This window comes from Oenanthe melanoleuca, chromosome 8 (assembly GCF_029582105.1).
Source record: "Oenanthe melanoleuca isolate GR-GAL-2019-014 chromosome 8, OMel1.0, whole genome shotgun sequence".
Lineage (NCBI taxonomy): Eukaryota > Metazoa > Chordata > Aves > Passeriformes > Muscicapidae > Oenanthe > Oenanthe melanoleuca.
The window spans coordinates 10,728,235-10,751,514 of NC_079342.1; the positions used below are offsets into that span (position 1 = coordinate 10,728,235).

Below are 23,280 nucleotides of genomic sequence, written 5' to 3' on the forward strand. Positions count from 1 at the left end.
TCTGAGTTGAAAACTCTTGAATGTAAGGACGTGTAGCTTTCAAGTGCATACAATTTTCTTTAGCAGTGGAGATTCAACATGCACCAAAGTCCTTTTCATTAATTCTTTTATTTGGCAGGACATTTATGGGGTTTTCTTCTTGAAGTTCTGTGCAATATTCAAATTGAGCCTTCTTTTCTTACAACAAAAAGGGAATAATTGGCATTCTATGACTTGGATAATCCTTGAATTCTCGTAAATAGGTGCAGTGTTTATCCTTTGCCCAGACTGTCATCTGAATGAAGCAAAGCAAGGTGAACAGTCCCACTGGAAGGAAGGAGAAAAAAAGATACATTTCATTATCAGATTAAAAATATACTCTTGCTGCTGACATCACTTTAGATCGAGGTACGAAAACATTACTCACCTGGAACACACTGAGTCATGATAGTGAAACTGATCCAGGTCCCCACCTGTTTTGGCCAAGGAAATTTAAAATATTTCTGGTGACAGCATTTGTATTTATCTCTCTATTGATCAAAATAACCTTGTCCTAGTATAGGTAAATAAAAAAATTAAGGTCAGCCAGATCAATTTCTACTGTTAAAAACCTTTAGCCAAAAGGTGAACAGTGCCTTATTATCACAAACAAAACCTTTATATTTGCTTTGACAGCTATTACAGTGACTAAATTTTAAGCATTAAAACAGTGTCCTTCCTGTTTCTCTGCCTAATTTGTATAGATCAGACCTCCATCACTGTTAGGGATGTTAACTTTCTACAGTCCAAGGCCCAATGCTGTTCTCATTAACATCTATTGATCTCCACTGAATTTCAAACCTGACATTGTCCTCCTGTGCAAGAATGAATGCTACACCTAGTTGCACTGACTTTATCTGCTTTTGAACTCAGTCAGGAGTTTAGCTCCTGATTAAGGAATATGAAATGATAGACTGATTAAAGTTTCTAAAGCAGTCACCACAAGTGATGGTATAATTTAAGAAAATGAGGAAGAAGACTTCAGCTTATTTTCTCTATCACATTATCTTCTTTTATTTGTCTGACCACTATCTTCCTGCCTGCAGTGATATTTCTAGGCTCTTATATGTTATAAATCCACCAGACACCTCCATCCCCTCACTGCAACATATGTTCAGAGGCAATCTCCCTGTTCCTGGCTGCAGAATTTGCCATGTTTTGCAGTGTATGTCTTGTCTAGCAGCCACACAGAAGCATTGGCCATGGGTCAGGGCTGCCTGTGCAAAGTTAGGCACATCAGTACTAACCCAAGGGAGGGGAGGAAGAGCAGACAAATTCTTGTCCACCACCCGATTTCATGTGGTTTAGGGAAAGAGGTAAAATGTATTGAGCTGAACAGTTTCAGAGGTTTCTTCCATGTAAAACATTCTAAAAGAAACAAAAATATATTCAGCTAAACTAAAAATCTGAACACCTTGTTTGAAAGTACATACCTCATATGTATAGTTAGGGCAAGATACAAAGAAAAACAGCCATGTGAAAGGATTCTTTGTTGGATATGGGATCTTACAGGTTTTGGATCCTATAGATTAGAAAACAAATCACAAAATATTCACACTCCAAAATATATTGTTTCCTATAAAGACAACCCAGCTCTGCCTACTTCTGTGTCTCATGACTGTCAGAGGGATAAACAGGATGTGGGAAGACAGGATGTCCTCTGGACTCACAAGAGGAGTAGGATACCTGTGAGGGAACTTTCCCTTGCTCACCAAACCTAGCCTGTAGCAGCACAGTTTCCTTTTGCACTGGCAGTATAACCAATGTAACTGCTCCCCCAACACAACCCGGCCCAAAACAATTACGGTGACAGTAAGAGAAGAGGTGCTGTCAAACAGCCTGATATCAGAGTCCTTGCACTCTCTGATTTCCCTTAGAATCCAATCCTTACAGTGCTCAGCAACCTGTGCTCCCACAGCAGCCAGCTGACACATATCAACACCCCCCAGGATCAGGTCTTTCCTGAAGCAGAGTAACAAGGAGTGCTGAATGGCTGCACAAAACTGAAAAATGATGATGCAGTTTTTACCATTTCTCCGGAGGTCACTGAGTGCAACATGAATGGAAAAGTTTCCAGCTTCACACAGCTGCAAGAAAAAGTATGACAGAGTTAAAAATGTTCTTCCCTTCTAATTGTTTTTCTTCCTTTTGTTATTTCCTGGAGTTCTTTAGAATATTTAAGAAAAGGAAAATATTTAAATATAATAAATATCCTTAACTAAGACTGCTGACAGAAGGATGAAACATCTCCATTCAAATATGAGGCCATATTATATTCTGTTGTATATTTATGATATTTTTAAGAAAATGTGGATTCCATGTCCAAAAGATCAAATTTATTACTTACATAATCCCCTTGAAATCTAAATAAACCACAGGGGATAGAAGTGAACTTGGGAGATACTTGCTTATCTTTTGATCGTTCTTATGCCTTTAAAAATTATTTTCTTAGTCTTGGTTTCTCAAAAGTTATTAAAATCCCAAGGAAGATACAGTTTGGTGTCTAAGTAAGTTTTCTTCTCTAGAGTATAATTGATATAAATCATGAAATATAATTGACCCAGCTTTCTTCACTGGATTTAAAGAATGCTTCTCCAATCAATTATGAAGAGAGTGTATTGAAATGACCCATTTATATGATTATGGACAGTCTCCTGTGTCTGCAATGAATAACTATTACAGCAAATGACCACTGGTGAGAGCTCCTGAGTTTTATTCCCAGCTCTGTTTCCAGTTTTGGAATTTCTCTACAAAATGTGAATAGATTATGACCTCACATAATTTTCATCCTGGGAAGCTGCTTTGGGATCCTGCAGTCACTGATGATTAGTTTGTCAAAGCAAGTGAACAGCTGATGTTCTAAACAAGTTACACATACATAGGAAAAGTCATTGTACTGAGGTATATCTTTATTTGCTACACTGACTTTGCTTCTGCCTGTATGAAATGTTTCTAGGAATTGTGAGAATGAACAGTTATTGAAGAATTTTGAATCATAAAGAAGGTTTTGAAGCTCAGCAAAATGAAACTTCATCGCTGGAAATTTTCAGCAACATACTCTTTTAGTTGGCTAGTTCTCTGAGATTTATGATCTGTTGTGATTCTTAACACTTAATAAACTGTTCACAAACTCACTGGCTTTTAAACATAGGGTCACAAACTTCTAAAGATTATGAGAGATCATCCCAGCAGATAAATATCCTAGTCTTGTAATGGACACAATCAATATTCCTTTGTCTACAAAATTACATTAAAAACTGACAGGTTTATCTGTTTTGCATGCAAGTGGTCAGCTTTAGTAGTACATCCCAAATGTCCAAGTTCTAAGTATCTGCTTATCCTACTGACTCCTTCAGTCATATGACAGAACAAATAAAGCAAGATGTTTTAGCATTTTATAGGAAAAGCAAGAAACCTACCAGAAACATGATCACAGCAAAATTTATCTGTTTTTTCCCATAAGCTGTTAAAAAAAAGTTTACATGTCATTAGTACTAGTATGCAAAGTACATACATAAATACTTAAATCATTAAGGATTGTTTTGCTACTTACAAGGAGGAGTGTAAAGAGGATGATTGATATAATATGCAAGCCAAGCTGCAAATCCCCAGTAATATAAGCAGTTCTGAAAAATAAGTAATTTGAATTTGTTTTAGTACAGTCTTTTAGGCCAATATTCACCACAAGGACTGTTGGTAACAATGAATCTGGACAATCCTTCAACTTGCTGATAATACAACAAAAAATGGCAGTACTAAGTGTGGTAGGTGGGAGCAGGTAACAGTAAATAAGAAAGGAAGTAGTACTAACAGAGTTAAGATTTCCTTTAAAATATCTTGGAGCTGTTAGGTTTATAAACAGTTCTAGAAAGTACGATCATATGACTGAAAACAAAATTATCTTGTCTGGCAAGCCATTGGGCAAAGTTGAAATGCATACAGATAGTATGTTAAGAGAAACTTGTTTTGTTGACCCCCGAGATTGTAAGACCAGATTTGGGCACTCTCCTCACTTCCCTGCTTATTATTTTGCACTGCCCAATCTCCTATCCTCTTCTCCTTCACCCCATCAGTTTCTTACTTTACCATGCTTTAACTTTTCCTTGATGCTTTCCTCTGCACTTTCACTGCGATTTCTCTAATTTGTCCCTTTTGCTGCTGTCCTTGTGTTTCTGTGGTGCAGTTTCCACTCCCTAAACTCTGATAACACAGCTGTCACTAATCACTGTACTGACTCATTCCTGACCAATCTCAGTGCTTGCTCATAGGCTTCATCCATTAAAAAACTACTTACAATGACAATCTTTACCTCTTATTTGGCCTCCTTGGCTCTGCCTCCTGTAGGTTTTTTTCTGACACTCATTGCTGCTTCAATGTCTTGGTGACACTTTATTATCTCCCTCCTTATATATATGTAGGTGGGATGGAGGCTCTTGGCCCCTTCCTCTTCTTGCCCTGTGCTCTAACCTCTAGGTGCCATTCTCTTGCAGACAGGCTTTTACCCTCATCAACAATTGAGACAATTCCCTCTCATCAGTTGAGTCTTCTTTTGCCCAACCTAGTGCCTCAGTTTTTGATATATTAAGGTGTGTTTGTTTATCACCTGGACTTCAGCAAGACCGCAACTGAACTCTTTATCTTCCTTTCACCGCTTCTTTTGTTCTTTTCTTTGCTTTATCTTTCCTTGCATCCTATCTTCAATTCTCAGTAAAACTCTGATCCTCTTACTCTTTCTGGTCAAGCTCCCCTTACTTTTTCTAGTCCTCTTTCTTTTTCTTGGCTTTCCAAATAGTTTCCTACACCTTAGACATTTCGAGGTGTTTCTGCTTTCTCCTTCACCACTTCCTTTCCTGCTCATGCAGGCAAAAATCCCATCCAAGGCTGCATTTTTTACTGTCCTGACTGGTTTAACTTTATTTTTTTGGCTTTGAATTTTGCAGTCTTTTCCCCCTGTATATACCAGAACTGCATTTCTAGCAATAATACCCTGGGAAAGTGATTACCTCAGCATGTCCAACCTGCACTAGCTGACTGCAGTGTCTGATGGTGCATTTTTCTGAAAATGCTGGTGCCTTCTCATCTGGCTGCAAACAGTTGTATCAAATGTTCAGTTGCATTTCCACTTTCTTCTCAGGGTTAATTGAATCACTGCAGTGCCCAGAGACCTCAGACACCATGGACACACTTTTGGGTATGCTGTAATACAAGCACTGAGTATGTCCTTGCTCTGAGATTGTATAAGAGATAACTGATGAGAAAGAGCAAATTATTAACCAGTAATTACAAATCATGTGGGATGAATGAGCAGAAAAGAATAAATAGCTTCTCTGTGATGACTTTATTTTCCCCCAGGAAATGCAACAGAACCAAAAGAATGATTCCAGTGAGGGACAATATAGGTAGTGCCCTATCCATAAACTACTGCTTCCTCCCTAACTAGCTTCTTCAACTTAAAATTTACTGACTGCTGTACAAACTTAGGTGGAAACAATTTCTTGTAATCTTGGAATGGCATATTCAGAAAAACCTTCTCCTAGCTTCAAGGCTTGGCACAGGATGGAACACATGGCTATAGATTTCAGTGAAGCAAAATTAAATAAATTAATTATCATGGCTCTGTCCCCAACAATTTATTTACATGTTGTAAATAAGCTGAACAAGTGCTATTCAGCCAAAGAACATCATTTACTGCAAGAGTATTCTCAGTTATAAGAAAAGGAGCTTTAAGGTGAGCGGGATCTACCACTGCTAAGGACCTTAACAGTAACACTTGTAAATGTCCAGGTGCCACTTGAATCCTTGCTGCTCATACAAATGCCTCCAGTGAGGTTCAGATAGGAACATACTTCATAAACTTACTTGGAAAGAAGAAGGAGTTTCTGTGAATCTTGAATAATAAAGCTTTACAACAATCTCTTACAATGCTGTGGGTCAAGTTTAGATATTGCAAGGATCCCATAAATAAATTATTCCTAAGTTTCCAAGCTTACGGTTAGAACTTTTGTCTTCTCTAGTGCAATTGGCAATCCAGTTCTTCATATCTTGCCTATGTTTATTAATGACCAGCATGTACCCTTCTGATTGTCTTCTTATATTATCTTCTGGGATAAACAGTATTTATTTAGAGCTAATGTTCCCTTTCCTCCAGATGTTTTTCTACAAAGTGATGATATCCCTTCTTTTTACTCACAAAAGTGTTCATGGGTAAAGAAAGACTATGTAAGACCAATTATAAGAATAATCTTTGAGGAATTCTACTGGTACTTCCCTATTATTAAAGGTCTGATTGATTCTTTTTTTGGTACAACCATAATTATCTTTCTTTCAATTAGTTCCTTTATCACAACACAATTTTTCTGTTAGTGCCTACCTTATTCACCCTAAGGAGTTGTTTACTAGGTCCAGATAAAGCAGGTATTCTACATTTCCAATGCTTAGAAAAATCAGTTATCTTAGAAAAAATTAAACTATGGTAGTGCACTCTGTTTTTAGTGAAGCTGCTGCATTGTAGAGCATAATTTATTCCTAGTTCCATTTGGAAAAAAAGGATGAAAATCACATCTTTTATCAATTCCCATCTGAGATTTCTGCTTATTGAGACTGAAGTGTCTTCTGTACACATAGCATTCTACTGCACTTAGGAAATAAGGTATCTGTATCTGCTGTGTATGTGATCAAACCCTGAAAGTAAGAAGTTTTGTCTACCATTTGTATGTGATGGAAAACAGAAAAAAGGGTGTGATGTTTTTCACACTAGCACAATTTCGGAGTAACACCACCAAGGCCAATGAAATTATAAAAGCAGATCAAACCCAAGCATTGCTAAGCAGCTGGAATAAGTGAGCAGCTTTACAAATGAAAGCAAGTGACACCAACCTGAGAAGATGGAAAAGAGAAAGTGATCAGAATGACTGGTACAAATGTCAATTTTAGCAACAACAGTTTGTATGTTCTGAAAGGAACAAGTAGTTGTCAGAGATGGCATTGAGAAAAATAAGTATTACACTGCTTGTTTTTTCAAGGTAAAATTGTTCGTTTATCTGTTATTTAGCACTCATCAGCTACTGTTGTGTCCAGAACAAGAGATCTGCAAGATCTGTTGTGTCAAGAATGAGATCTGTGAACCTTTTAACAACTCTTGCTGCAGGAAGCACAATAAATTTCTAGGGAAGATTCTTCTGGAGGGCTGCTGCTCCACTACAGACCCTCCTTTCCTGAAAGCACAAAGCTATCACCTGAAGGACCAGAGCCCATGGACAGCTATAAGAAGTTAGCCACAAGGTAGAGCTACAGCTGCTGCAAGTATCACTGCCATAGTAAAAATTACAAGGAACTGTCTAAATCCCAAATGTTAAAATTCTCAAATGCTTTTCCAGTTGATAATCTCTTGTCTTTCTTAGAATAAGGTGTACTTTTGAACTAGCATGTTCTCTGTTGCAAACATTAGTGAAATAACTGCAGCTTATGCATAACCATGCAGTCACTGTACCATTCTCAGCTACCCAGGAAACAGGGTCTGCACCCCAAGAGCTGCCCTGTGCCACAGCAGCACTGATGACATTAGAGAATGCTCCTTTGGAGAAGAAAATGCAGAACAACTAAGCTGATTTGAGCTGGATCAAAGGTAAATTAACAGTTCCTTAACAACAAAGAGAATTTTAGGGGCAAAGAAGACATAGAATGACTGTTACAAAAATAGATGTTTTTACAAATTTTTTTAAAGCAGCTCTCCCACCATTTTGCCTACCTGTACTATCTTTAAAGTTAACTTGTTACTAAAACATTCACACCCAAAGACCTAGCTGAGTGAAAATGAAGGGCATGCTGAAGGCTTTCAATTCTAAAAAGTAATGAGACTTCTATAGTATTAGTAACAGTATGACAGATGTGGGTTATACAATAGTGACATTAAGAAATCTTCTGAAAGAACTGCAGCTTTATGGGTGAGAAGTGCTGTGCTTTGCTACAAAAACCACACAAAAAAGTCTGTGGTGCAGAAGCATAGCATAGGCTGGCTAGGCTGGATTTGTAAGGGCAGCTATGGATAGATTCTCACACAATTTACCTTCACAATATTCCTCAGTGGCATAGTCCCACGGGAGAATCGATGAACAAATACTGTTTCAATCAACCTTTTGATGTAGTGGAAAGAATGGCAGATACATGCCAAGCTAGAAACAGCAAGATAAAAGCATTTAAGAGTGCTTAAAAAAACAAATGTGGCAAGACATTTGGAATAAGACTACAAGAAATACTGCTCAAGCCTGCAAATAGACTTACTTAACTACTGGGTGTGGGCTTGATGTAAACCTCTCATCCAGTCCATAGACAAAAGTCATGCGGAAATAAAACAGAAAATAGATGAACAATGGACCTGTATATTCTATCAAAAATACCTGCAAAAAGAAAGAAAATAATTAGACAGCTGAATTAGAGGATGGTTTTGCTTTGGTTTCTTTGGGATAACTAACACCTCCATGCATCCAGGATGGCATTAAGAGAGGCAGGGAGGGAGTAAAAGGTTTGGGCTCAGGCTATGAAACTGGTAGCCATGCACATAAGTATTTTGCAATGATTTGCCTCAGTTGCATTCAAACAGCCATTGCCAGTGCAGAAGACACAGTATGGATATGAAAAGATAATAATGGCAGCCCAGAGATCATGACAAATATGCATGCATGTTATATTTGTGCAGCTCTCACCCTTCTCTTGCACTCAAAAGCAGTTGCCTTATTTTTGTTTAAAATGAAATTTGGTGGAGAATTTGCCTTGAGAAATAGGAGTTCTGCTTCTACTGAATGAATTTTGTTTAAACTGGAAACACAGCTCGTAAGTATTCAGAGTGACCCCATCTGTGTGAACAGTTAGTACAGTAGTTGTCCTGGGAAACAATAATTTCATTCTATGTTCAAACGAGTTTTAATTGGAATACTAGAAGGAAAATAAAAAGAAATTAAAAAAAAAAAAAAAAAAAAAAAAAAAAGAGAGGAAACCAGAGAAGCTATTCTCTAACTTGATTATATTTCAGATAGGGGTGTATTTCTTAGGAGTACACTTTAAATTGAAATTAACTTTGGACCAAATATTAACAGCTGAATTTTCCACCCATCTGTAAGTAAGTGTTCGACTTCTGTCACAAACAAACAAAAACCCAACAACAAAAGAGAGCAAACCAAAAAAAAAAAAAAAAAAGAAAGAAAAAAGCCCAAACAATTCCAGTTCTGCAACGTGTTTAGAGTTATTTTGATACTCAGAAAAGATGGATATTGACTTCTGAATATGATCAGTATTTTCTCTGGCAAACATCAGGTTTGCTTGTAGATGAGAAGCTCATCTTTTTTATTTGATAATGCTGAAGTATTTGTTGGCTTATATTTGAATAAAGTAGCTTGAAGGGCAAGGAGAGCAGAATGCAAAAGATTGTGAAATGGTAGAAGCCTGGTGTTACTCTGCAATGTGATATTTTGGTGTATATTAATGCACATATGTCTTGAAGTCTACACTGCCATTAGAAGTTTTTGTCTGTTTTCCTGTTTTTCTGGATTGAGTAATAGCTGCTTGATTTAGCAGCACTGCATCCAAAGTAAAGATGTGAAGACTCAGTCTTGCAGAACATATTTGATTTTTTTTTATTTTACCCCCTATTAACATTGTCTTTGCTATTTATAATCAACACAAGGTTTTATTAATGTCTCATAGCTAATAAATTATAAATATGCCTTTAGATTACGAGGTGCTTTTCCCTTGGCATCATGCTGTTTATTGGAACTAGTGTAATACTGTGCAGCAAGGACCTTCTAGAGAGCTGGAAGGGTCATTGGTCACCTCACTGCATAAACAGCAGTGCTGTGTTGCCTGCCAAGTGAGTTGTGATAAAATTTGCATTTGAGCTAAGACAGTAAATATGCAAGGTCTTTGTGGATGGCTGCTAATACTGCAGAAATTTTCAGCTGTCATTAGCCTGTCACTGGCATCCTAGACACAGTCACATGCAGACAGCAACTAATCTTACTTTTATGCATTTTCTTGCTGAAGTCACATCAAGTACTGACATGTGAAGTCACTCCCATGCCTCTTTGCAGGATAAACTCATATGAGTATAATCCTAATTTTGTGAGGAGTTACACAGGTCCTGTGGAGCAGATTGTCAAAGCCATTTACATACCTAGTTCCTAATGATTTTGCAGTAGACATCCATTTGACAACCTGCATTTTAGTTCTGTAGAGCCAGCCTACCCTGCAGCGGGTTTTCCACTGCTGCTTTCCCAGAGAACTAAATAGGCATTCAATCTTACTGCTTTCCCTGATTAAATGAACTGAAGCAATGAGAATTCATTGCCTGCATCAGAGCAGGCATCATGCAGAAATATTGAAGAGAAACAAAAAGTGATGTAAGGATTAACTATGGAAAACTAGCCATTAAAATGGCTCAGACTTGAAGCAGAGCTCACCGTAGTCCATCCTATCTGTGGCCCTAAGTCTTTAAAGTATAAGGTAGCAGTTGTGCCAACAGGGAGGTGCTGCAGGATTTCTTCATCCCTCAGGGACTTTCCTTCTGAGAAGGAAAGAAGTAATTACATCTTAGTGACATTCAAATCCATTTGGTAACATATTAGCTTTGTATGGTGCTTTATTTATGAGACTCCTTAATGTGATGTGGGTTCACTGGCAGCTCATTAAGCATACCAAGAATATTTACACTTAATTAATTATCCCTATAATCACATATAAGCCTGCATCCTCTATTCACACCAAAACAGTTAAGATAATTCTCAGTCCTATGTGCCTGCCTAGTCTAGTAGACTTGCTCCATCACTGCTAACAGCAGAATTTGTTGATGGGGCAATGCCTTTATCATAGTTCACTGACCTCCTAGTCAGCTGCACCTCTCTCTCTCTCCTCTCTTCCACTCTTCTCATTGCTCATCATCAAATAAACAGAAGATAGGATAAGCTGTGTTTGGAAAACTCTCCTATAGAAATTTTCATTGCCTTTCTTTTCCCAAACAACCAGCTAGGAGGTGATTGCACAGTACTTGAGCTTTTAATGCCTAGACTTGGAGGAATCTCCAGAAGGCCAGCATTTTCTCTTGGCAAGTCTCACTACGTAAATTCATAGAGGAATCTGACAAGAGGACCTTCAAAGAAGGAAATAAGATAATAATTTATCTTTTTTCCATGGATAGATTTTACACAATGAACAAATCTGAGCATACTTTCAAGGGACTGTTTAAATAAAATTATCCTTAATGAAAGCAAAGGAAGAAAGTGTTATATTTTAGCTAAGATGAATTAACACAGTTTGGCAGTTAGACTTTTTTTTTTTGGACTCAGGCCATGTAAGAGGCTTCTAGTAGCAATACCTACAAGTGTATTAATGAAGTCAGCCAGCTGTCATCAGCTTTGTCAGCAGTTGCTATGTCCACAGCAATGTGTTCTGCATTAGCTTCTCTCAAAAGAACTGTAATTCCTGCTTGAGAGCAGAGGATTATGTGAATTGATAGCTCAAACTCACAGCCCCTTTTGGTACTCCCAGCTGAGCATGATCATGGAGATCATTTCACTGCAGCTAAGGGCAGTGTGTATCTAGATCCTGTGCTGCCTCTCTGGAAAGCAACAGTGCTCAATAGTTAGAAAGTGCATTGGGACAATGGGCAAACTCCTGAGTTAATTACCAAGCACCAGGGTGGAACTCTGTTTCCTTCCAAAGAATTGTATTTGTTCTGGATTCTCTTCACCTTTCACAATGCTAATTAACATAGCTGGAAACAGATTCTCTAGTGCTAATACCCTTAAGTACACCGTTCATGCCAGGGCCCTGCTCAGTTTAGTTACAAGCACTTACTTGGATCAAGTTTTATTGACTGCCTTGCTGGGTACCACCGAGGATCTGTAAGACCATACAGAATTGTGTGATATGCAATGTTCAGTTTAGATCATCCATACTACTACAATCAACGCAACACAAGATGAGTTTTGTTTAAAGGTTTTTATAAATATTTATTCAACACTAATATAAGTGATAATTTATGCAGCAGAAAAAAAAAACAAAGCTGTATCAGAAATTACCGAAATCTCACTGTGATCACATTCATGTGCATTATGTCTGTGTATATCACATTTCAAATTATGTAATTTTTTCCTATTTATGTACTGGATATTCTGATGTGAGGTGAACTGCTGCAGAAGTTATACTCACATAATTTATGGAACATCAATCTGATCTCTCTAATTGTAGCATTTGGTTCCACCTAGGCAACAAAAATATTATACATATAAGATGCATATTTTGAAAGAAAACTACTAGGTGTAAGACTATTAAACAAAATAGAAATATGGCTTAGACAATATAACTGTTTCTTAGAGATGTATAGCCCTGGCATGAAGGATTCAAAGAACTGACAGGAAAAAGGCAGGACAGTTTTTGACACCTGTCTCAGAGGCAGCTTCTCTAGCAGTGATCAAGAGTTATTACCACAGCAGTGGCAATTTGATGGCTTCTGAGTACCACACAACTGGCATCCTCTTAGTAAAACAACTGAATTGTCTTTTTTGCCCAAAAGCTCCTTCTGGAAAAGGGTTGGAATACTCTGTAGTCAGTATGACATTTGCACAATCATTGCAATTGGCCAAGGAAAGGCTACCAGGAGATGAAATACCCTTCATGAGCACCAAATTTACTTAAGTTAGTAATTTCTAAAAAAGTCACCTAGGCTTTTAAACAGATTTTTGTTTTACCTTATCTAGGAAGCATAGCTGTTTCTTTGTCTCCCCATCAAGGATTTCCACCTGAGAGGACACAAAATGATAATTAATCCTTATTGGCTAAATAAGGTATAAACTCTTAGTTGATTCCCAAATTAATAATCACTGTGACTCTCAGCGTGAGACACCATTTTTCTCTGATCTGCGAATTGAGTTAAAAACCTTCTTGATGTTCTCAAAAGACAGCTTCAATCACCAGGCTCCAAAAGCACTCAACTTGGAAAAAAAATGCCAAATTAATTGTCTTCTTGGATATATTCAGTAGCAGAAGTAGCTAAGTTTTTGATCAAAAAAGTCATGTTGGGTATTTTCTTATGCTAGAGCAAGAGGAACAAGTAAGGGATAGAGAAGTTTCACAGGAAGCACTAAGGAACATTACTTTTATGATACATAAAATCAGAAAGAGTTTGGTAAAAAATTTAAATGTGTATATATATATATGCATATAAGCAAATACTCTGAGTACATAAAGCTTGAAGATTATGGTGTATTGTTCCCAGAATATTTTAATTGCAAGGAGAGTGGAAAATACTGGTAGACATAATGAACAAATGCAGCTAAATATCTGGGCTTCACAAACACTTAGGCATTTGTTATAGGAATAGTTAGTGTTACTCTTGCCTCTTAGATCACCTGCTTTATTAACTACATATTAACATTTTATATTCCAAGTGGTTTAGCTACAGCTCTGAAAAGGAAAGAGAAGTTTATTTCCATGATCAAATGACAGTTTGGCACAATGTTATGATTTTGATCCACAGCCAAACAGAAAAGTCCCCAGACATTTCAACGCCCAGTTGCAGCAGCTCCCTAAACCTCATTGCAGTTGTTGAGGTTTTTATATAAACATCTAAAATTAATTATGTTTGGTATTAACTGGCCAAGAGAATAGATTAACATTAGACTTTAAATATGACTCCTCACTAAAAATAAGAGTCACAGGCCAGTATCTTTCTCAGAGGGTTGCTTTGAAGAGATCACTTGTTTGGAGTATCTTATTTCCTTGTTTCACTTGCCCCAAAGGGTTCTTTTTCTTCTGGTGCAGCAATGGAGCACTGCAGCTCCAGTCACGCCTATCAAATCTGATCTCCACAAAAAACACAAATGCCATGATATTTTCTGCCTGTGCATTGCAAGCTCTAACTGGGACATTGAGGGAGATAAGCACTGTTCCTCCTTTGTGACAAGTATGTGATGGATTGTTAGGATATGTTTTCCCTTGATTTTTTAATATTTGAAATAACACACATTTCCAGTTTCAATGTGTGTTAGTGTGAAATCTCCATGGGAAAGCAAATGCAATGGATTCCTTTTCCAGAGGACTATTCTTGAAATGCATCATTCTGACACTTGCAGTCCCCAGAACAAGTATAGGGCAGTGAGGGGCTGTATACCAATTTTTGTCCCTTCTGATGCCAAGTTGCTACAAGGACTATTGAAATATTTAGTGTATCTCAAAGCTCTTTTGTCAATGAATACTGTTGGGCTGCCCAGTGACTGCAGCAGTGACTACACTTTTCGTAGTAGTGTCCTGGTAGTTTTTAGTGTCCTTCTCATTCCATACCCAACCCAAACATATACATATTTTATCAGAATTCTCCAGGGGCAATTTTAATCTATGCCTTCAGTTGCTGTATTAGAGAGATATTCTCCAGGTCAATTAAAGTGGTTTAAATATCTTTCTGCCACCTATGGTATTTCTATTGGGTTATTCTTAAGACCAGACTGAAAATTAGAGTTTTACTTCTGCTCTGTGGTTTTCATGGTAGTGGCTGCACAGAAATCTCTGTGAACCTTTAGAATTAGTGTGGAAAACAAACAAATCAGTCATCCAAGATGTTATTTACTGTTACTTGGCTCTGTTCCAGCACGATTCTTTCAAATGCCAAACTGTCGTACTTGCTTATGCTGGTCCATGCAAATACCTAAAGGAAGCTTACAGAGATGATGGATCCAGACTATTCTTGGGGGTGCACAGAGATAATGGTGAGAGGGAATGTGTCTGGATGCAATAGGAGAAAATCCAGACACAAGGAACTTTTTTCACCATGAGCTAGGCTGAGAGAGGATGTGGAATCTCCGTTCTTGGAGACATTTAAAACTGGACTGGACAAGACCCATTGCCATTTAATCTGGCTGTATCTACTTTGAGCAGGAGCTAGACTGCCTTCCACAAGGCCCCTGCAACCTAAATTGCAAAATGTTTCCTTTTTTTTTTTTTTTCACTTCAAACATTTCATTTACTTTCAATTACTTTCAAGATCTAAGCAAATATCAAACATTCTTTCCCTTTTCAGAAAGGTGGATGCCAGAACAGAGATTCCACTCCAGTCCATAGCAAATTTTGCAACAAGAATGAAAGCAAGGTGACTGTTTCCTCTAACTATTATGCCTCTTAGATTTATCAGAACATCCCCCAGTGTAGATGTTCCCTGCACAAGAAACAGAAAAGCCTGATCCAGTGCAAGAAATGGTCGTTCTTGAACATCCTGGCCAATCTATGAAGCACTGAACACAGTGTTTCCAGCCTTGAGGCACAGCACCAAGGCAGTTAATGTATTGGTTGGCAACAGCTTTTAGATACCCAGCAATCTGTTCCTGGAACACTTACTGATGGGTATCATCTCTTTCAAACATAAATTGTTTGGCTCAGAGAACTTTAATTTCATTGTGTTTTCAAAGCATTTAGCACAATAGGACACCAACTGCTGGCCTGCATTAGTGCAGTAAGACTTACAGTCCACTTATTTAGTGAATTTTTAAAGACATTTTAAACTACAGCTTCTCTGAGACTACTTAGAGTAGACCTTAATCAATAGGCAGGTTTGTGCAAGAAGTTAAAAACTCTTTTATAAGTGACTACTAAAATATATCTTTGATGCTTAGAAGACAAATTTGTTCTATAGCATAAGGATTAAAAATTGAGAGCATCATCAGTAAAAGAAAAAAACTTGATTATGAATGTTTAGAACATGAATAGGTTGAGGGCAAAGAATAATCAATATACAATAGAAGCAGAGAAAAGTACATTCAGCTGTTAAATTTTTATTCAGAAAATAAAAAGGTAAAAATTAAAGAGAGGAAAGTATTCATAAGGGAAAAACAGCTGAGCAAAGTGTTTAAAAAGAGTTTTTAAGATGCAATATCTCTGTAATAGGATTACAAAAATATAGTCACTTGAATTCCTGCAATTTAAAGCCATAGCTAGAGTGCTAAAGGATCAACAGATCTTCAAAAATGATGTGATAACTGTTATGGAAATACTGACACATTTATCATGTCTGTGCATCTTAGAAGTTTAATTTGAAACCATTTGTAATCAGCAGATTAAGTAAACTCAAGTGAGACTTTATAAGCACTGACATAAGCATATTTTGTATTGATTTCTTTTGAAATGACTCAGTTTAAAAAAAAAAAATAGAGTTTATTTCAGAGTATTAGGAACCAACCTGGGAAAGAGCAATGCAGAACAAATTCTCCCTGAACTGTTAGAAGGTTACATAAATCAGTTTCTTTGAATTTAACTCTAAAAAACCAATCCAGTGGTTGCCACAGTCCTAACTGAATCTTTCTAAACATTTTTCATACAGAATTATTCATTTTCTCTATCTCCTTTAACTTTTCTGGTAGACTGTGTTGTTCCTGAAGGGAGTAAGCATGCCTTAGTGTGATCTCACACTAGGGGCATATCAAGAACTGTTTTCTTCAAGTCAACAGTTAAGCCAAAGGGAGACTGTTGTGTTTTTACACTGAAAATTCTGTTTGTGCTGCTGCTTTACAATTGACTCTCAGCCTGAAGCTTCTCTTGCACTGAAACTGTTGAGGATGGGTCTAAGGATCCATCTAGAATTGGCTCTTTCTGAAACAGCCAGCAGCAGGTGACTCAGAAAAAGTAATAAAGCAGGGCAAGAATGTAGGGACTGAGGACAAGGGAAGAGCAGACACAGTGACTTGATTCTCCTGCACCAGAAGTGCTGTCTATGTATTTAGTAACTTTTCATGGATTTCTTTCCTCAACTAGTTTATCCATTTCCTTTTAAACCTACACAAACAGTCCTGAGGCAGGGAGTCACACAGCTTAGCCACATGCTATGGGAGAAATTCCCAAACCAGAACCAAGGCAAATGTTCAACCACAAAGCAAAACTTCATCATCTTACCTGTGGAGTGCTGAACCTTATTCTCTAAGCAGTCCAGCTAAACAAATCCTTACCTCTGAAGCAACGGCTCATATTCCATGAGACTAGAATCTTATTGCATTATTTCACTGTGCATGAAGAGATACAGTAATGCCCATACTCAAAAGGTTTTCTAAAATGAATTTTCACTTTTGTAGAATTCCATGTCATTACATTACAGGTTCACAAGAGATACACTAGGTATTTACTCCTCAGCTTCCTAAGTTCTGCTCTTCTGCAAGCCAGTGAACACCAGTGTTCACCTGTGCTGACACTCATACTGCATTTTTATTTCTTCCATCTGTTTCTGATTTGCTAGTTAGACACACTTTCATCTAAATCCCCAAGGATATTGATCCAGTAAGCATCTTTATCCCAAGGTCAGCACAATGCACAGCATTTAGAGTCTTTCTGAATGAAACTAAACTGTCAGCAAAGGAGATGATCTAGTTCTTCATGGTTTATATGTAATAGTTAGACACACTGCCAGGAAGTGGGAAAATTGCTTTGGTCTTTTGCCGTTCCTCATTTCTCCCACAGGCAGACCAAAAAGTACAGGCAGGAGAGGACTTCAGTGAAAAGGGCAGTCTGCTATCTGAAGAAAGCCTGAATTTCTGTCTCTCTGGGCTCCTTTTATCACTGCTCCCTTCCATTGTAATTCTGTTCAGTATTTGTCTTTAGCAGATGCCTTTTGGGATATCACACAGTAAAGAGATAAGAGTTGAAGTAAACTCGGATACCCTGACCAAATTGTCCTATCTGATCTTGGAGCTGGGTGCAAAACCCAAGCACATTGCAAAACCATAGTTGCTTTGTGGACCTGGGCCTAAGGATGATAACAGGTGGAGCTATAAATGTTTATCATTCAGAAAGAAAAATCCATTTATATAATTGACACGGCTAAAATGAGTCAGCAAAAGAACAGTCAGGAAAGAAAATGAAGGTCTATTCACTTGGGGTGGGAGGCTGATTTATTTTTCAAGGGAAAAGTCATTAAGGCTTTCACAATGAATGCTGGCTTTTGAAAATCTGTGAAAACTTTCCGGCTCTGACTACTATGAAATCTTTCAGGAGGATACACAAGATGAAAAGGAACCTCCACCTGTTAATACGGACTTGGTGTGTATTTACTTATGCTGGCTAACACTGAGCTGCATGTTGCCAATTTCCCAGGCATGCTGAAAAGTCACATCATTCACTGAGTATCACTGTCACTATGGAGCACATTGGAGTCCCTCCATCTGAGAACCTGAGCCAGCTTTGACTCAATGCTAAGCAGACATCCAGGTTTTTCAAGACCACTGCATAGTCTTTTCCTTGTGCAAGAGAATATTCACTGCCTTGGGGCTTTAATGTATGCTGGTTATTTTCTACAACAGCAACATTCAGGTAGAAGAGTTACACAAATTCTTTGTGAAATCACAATCATATCTTTGTATCAGCACTGTGATTTGTCTTATCAAACGTCAGTATTTCTAGTTTCATTACTACTCAGTGTAGTATAATTCAGTGTAGGGATGTCAAAATGTGTATGCATATACATACAGTGTATGCTTTTGATATGGAATTGAAGAAATTGAAGACTTGGGTTTTTTCTTTGTTTTTTACCTAGCAGCATCAAGGATGGGTCTGCTGTCTTTTGACAGGGCAGGAAGACTGAAAACCTTGGGAAGTTTAGAGACCTTATACAGACAGATGAACTTACAAAACTAGTACTATTTTTTTTTATACACTTCAAAGAAGCCATTTCTTTCCTAATATATGACTTTCCATTTTAAATGTAGCCTTCAAATTCTGAGTAGCTCCAGGTATTTCCTACCAATTAATGTTTTACTGTTATCTTCTACTATACAAAATTCTCTCTCAAGCTTCACAGAGAAAAAAGACAAATTGCTGTCTGCTAAGTAAAGCAGTACAACTGAGTGTTGAAGTGTTGGTAAGTGTGGGGAAAAGTGGTAAGAGAAGAGTAAGGGATAATGTTTGCGCTGTCATCTCCTTTCTTTCTGTAATAATAATCTTTAGTGTTACCTGTGAAAACAGAGCAGATGTCTTCAAACAGCAGGGCAATTTTCAGTTGTCCCCTTAAATGACCGTTCAAATATCTCATATGTGGCCTTGTCTTTCTGGCAATTCCTGGAGGATACCGCATCTTGAAATGTTCTGCAGTCCTGCTTTTAGCACTTGCTCTCAGTGCTCTTACTTGAGGAGGCTTTAGACAGCATAGCTCTGAGGGGGAGAAGCCTTTGTAACAGGAGCTGTGACATCTCAGCCATGCCAGCCAGACAGCAGTCACCACCCCACTTAGATTCAGAGGGCTTTCATCACAGACAGAAGAGGGAGGAACTTTAAATGCCAACAAGGTGGGGGTGGGGCAGTACATTATTGCTTTTAGACTGTAGTGCACATGGCAGTTCAATCTATCATCAGGGAGTGAAGTTTCCAAAATATTTTTGGGTATCACTGCTCACAAAAGGCACTTACCATCCAAACCAGTTAAGGAAGCAAAAGTGCAACTGTAGCTCTTGTGACACTAATTTTCTACAGTATGAATATATTTTTGCAAAGATCTTTCCTCTAGGAAGTCAGAACACCATACTATTTTCTTTATATGAAATGCTTTTGAAGACTTAAACCTGTCAAGTAAAAGAAATGGTACAATTCATTAGCCTAACTTCAGAGCTCTGCTGGAGACATGAACATCTAAGCATGTCACATCCCTTGTATGGAAAGGAGATAAACAGGCACTGTTAGGATAAATGGTATCATAAGCTCTGAAACAAATCTCAAACAGGTCAAGAGAGATGTTCTCTATGTAACTCAGAGAAATGAGCACTCCTAAAGAAGATTTATGTCTCTATCATACATCTTTCAGTCTTTGGAGTTGAATGTCCTCAAATTATCAGGTGCAGTATTTTCAAGTATATGCATATTTATTTATAGTTGTCCTTGAGAAGCTGCTTTTGAACTATTAGTGATAAAATATGAGGTGAAAATAGAAACATACTGAAGTAAACATGACAGTTTGGTGATTGTGTAGTGATTTGTGATTCTTATCAGGCAGCACCATAGAAGAAGAGTAAAGGGTAAATGGTTTATAAAGGTATAGGGGAAAGTACAAATTTATACAGTTCCTCAAAGAGTGAATGCTAAAGTTTATAACAACAGTAAAGATTCTGCCTGCCCTCCCCAGGAACTACCGAGAGAAGTGGGACACTCATCTTCTCTCTTTACATAGCTCAGCTTTGAATGTGCGGTGGGGAAATGCAATTCAGGATGCAAAGTAATGAAATTGTAAGAGAAAGCAAATCAGGGAGAACTGTGCAGAAAGCAATAGGTAACTGCACTGCTAGTGCTAGTTAGGCAGTCTTTTTCCACATCCTACCCCTGAGACAGCTCACACACTGGAAAGCTGGGCAAATATGTTTCCACCTATTATCTGCTATAAAAACAAAAGGACTAAGATATACCAGGCTGACATGTAAATTCATGAATCATGCTGAGTTTGCATTAGTGTTGTTTAAACACAGGATCTTGATTTAGGACTCAGACCTGGATCTCCTGCTATTGTCCTGCCTAGCAAGACTGAGCAGGTCATTCAACTCTTGTGTGTTTCCCCATCTGAAAAATCAGGTAACAACAATTATGTTCACGCTTTTGAGGTCTTCTAGTAACTAGTGCTCTTCAAGAGTTCAAATAAGTCTGAGGCAAAAGAGCAAACCTGAAGTGACTGAAGGCAATCAGGAGAGTATTACACATGTGCTTGCTTCTGCATTTGGATCTCACAACAGTTTGAGTTCTACCTCACTAGTAGAAAGCCATGAGGCAGTGAAAGTTTGGTTGTTTTTCCTAAAAAAGTCCTGGGAAGCCAACAATGCTGAGGAAAAAGCACGGTGCAGGTACTCACCTCACACCCAGAAGAGCTATAGGCAGTTTATTTTGCTGAATTGTGATGTCTGGATCATTTTTATAGCTTCAAAAAGTAAAATCTGAACTTTTAGGTCATGGTAAGTTACTAAAGGAGTAGACATTTTTCAGATAGCTTTGGATTCTATTTGTGTTCTAACAACAATCTGCTTTGTAGTTTGCATGGGGGAGAAACATTCCTCCCCCAGTGCATTTTCTTTAGGTAAGTCGTGATTGAGAAAACCAAGTATAAGCCTGCAAAAATACATTCCGGATTGTGGTCATTCAGCTTGTACAGACCTGTTTTTGTAATACAAGCTGTTCTTAAGACCTTTTGTATTAGCCAGCCTAACTAATTCTAGCAAAGAGTCGATGTGGCTGTTTATGTAAGTGGATGAGATGTTACCCTTGAAGCACCCCAGGTGCACGTTGCTTCGCGCTTTCTGTAAGCACAAGGAGCTGACCACTAACCTCCGCCCGGCTGTTTGTCGTTCCCACGCAAGATCGAGAGCTCCGTGCTAGCAGAGGCCCCTCGCCCGTACCCGCCGGGCAGTGGGCACCCCTCCGGGAGCCGTCCTCTCGGCCAGGGCACCAAGTCCCCCGCCGGCTCCTGCCGCCCAGCCCAGCCGAGCCGGGCCGAAGGCTGCGCTGGACGGCTGCCGGCGGGGTGCACCGCGGCCGGCGACGGGCTTTTCCGAGAAGTTGGGGACAGAAGGTGCCGAGAATCATCCTCGCTCTGGCTCTCTCCATAGGGCTGAGACGCGCTGCCAGAGCCAGCGCAGGCTGTCCGCGCTGCTGCCCAAGGCAGGACCCGCGAGAAGCCCAGAGCCATCGATCCGGCGCCTCCGCGGAGCGCCGAGAGCGCGCCGGGAAGCCCGGGGATCCCCCGCCCCGCTCTCCTGGAACACGTCCGAGGAACACCGGGGACGCGGGGATCAGCAACGGCGAGGGGAGCGTGCCCGGGGAAGGAGAGGACGGGGAGGGCGGCAGCTTGTTTTGACAACCTCGCCCCAAGGAAACCTCCGGGGAACAGCGTGTTACCCCGGGCCTCTCTGCCCGGCTCCGGCGCCGTCCCTTCCCTCGGCAGACTCGGGAGCGGATGGCTCCGGCTCCCCGGTGCTTCAATGCAGATGGAGGGGCAAGAGAGAGGAGCCCGCCGGGATCCCGGGTAGCCTCGTCCACCGGCGGCAGGATGCGGCGGGACCTGGCCCGGGCTCGCCTCGCCTCGGCCGCCCCCCGCCCCCGGCGCCGCCCGCACCCACCTCGAAGAAGCCGGCTCTGCCGCCCATTCTGCGGGCACCGCCGCGCCGCCCCCGCCGCCCGCGGCACCTTCCGCGGGGCCCCGCGCTGCGGCCAATCAGGCGGCGCCCGGACCCCCCGCCCCGCCGGGCCGGGGCCGCTGCCCGCCGAGCCGGTGGGCGGCTGCTGGCGGCGGTGCCGGCCGAGCCCCCGCCGGGCCCCGGGCAGCCGCAGCAGTGCGGGACCGCCGGCACCGCGCGCACGCCAAGTTCTGCGGCTCCCGGTGTCCTGAACTGCGAGAGAAGAGCAATATGCACCGGCCGCCGGGAGTGACACTTCATTCAGAATGCTGATTTATATTTCTTTGAGAATTACTGCAGGCAATATTTTTTAAGAGCTGAAGTATTTTAATGAGATAAGTTGCAAAAATGCGACTGACGATGAGCTAGAAAACATCCTCCTTTCTTTCTTTGTTAGTTTAGCTGATGTTTCAGGGGTGATTGGTCTGACAGCAGAACTCGGCTGAGATACCTTCTTCTGCTGTGATGTGTTCCTGCCACTGCTGAGGATTACATGCATGGCATAAAGCTGACAGTGTTTTTCCTCCACCTCGTCTTCATTACGTGATTTTTTTTTTTTTAAGAGCTAAGGTAATTAAATGTCAGCAAAATCTACCAGGCTACAAAGGAATATCTCTTTGTCACTGCCATAAATTTCCATTAGACAGAAAGATTTATGCTATGTACTGTTTGAAAACCTTCTGCTACCTGCAAGTTTAACCTTCTTATACAGATGTATAACCATGAAAGCTACTTAAATGAAATATCAAATAATAAGTTTCACCAAAAGAAAAGGCCTCTACTGGAAAGCCAGAAAGCCCCAACAGGACATTATTCATTAACAGTGTAAACATGTGCAAATACGGAGGCATACACTGCTTCCCAAGTTAACCCTGAGACTGGAGAATTAACATTTAGGCCAGGTTAGACATTCTGGATTTTTATGCTAAAGAAAAAGGAAACAAAATTATTGCTTTTCCAAATAGGCTGCATTTCTTTCAGTATATTTCATTTTCACATGCTCTGTAACCATATAAAATCGTGAAAACATTTCCCAACATGAAAAATTAATCAGATCACAAATATAAAGAACTTTTAAACTAACCTTCTGTACCAGAAA

General features: G+C 39.5%; 1 protein-coding gene across 1 annotated transcript; it reads right to left on the bottom strand.

The window, feature by feature from the left end:
• Nucleotides 1-96: 96 nt before the first annotated feature.
• LOC130256075 (very-long-chain enoyl-CoA reductase-like) lies at nucleotides 97-22,210 on the bottom strand. The gene is made up of 13 exons (XM_056497341.1): nucleotides 22,125-22,210; nucleotides 12,756-12,806; nucleotides 12,217-12,268; nucleotides 11,863-11,907; nucleotides 10,470-10,573; nucleotides 8,299-8,414; nucleotides 8,084-8,189; nucleotides 3,572-3,644; nucleotides 3,438-3,481; nucleotides 2,048-2,105; nucleotides 1,452-1,540; nucleotides 407-452; nucleotides 97-306 (listed from the first exon to the last, which is right to left on the bottom strand). The coding sequence occupies exons 1-13, from the start codon at nucleotides 22,149-22,151 to the stop codon at nucleotides 179-181; spliced, it is 939 nt and encodes a 312-aa protein (XP_056353316.1). The 5' UTR covers nucleotides 22,152-22,210; the 3' UTR covers nucleotides 97-178.
• Between the last annotated feature and the right edge of the window lie 1,070 nt (nucleotides 22,211-23,280).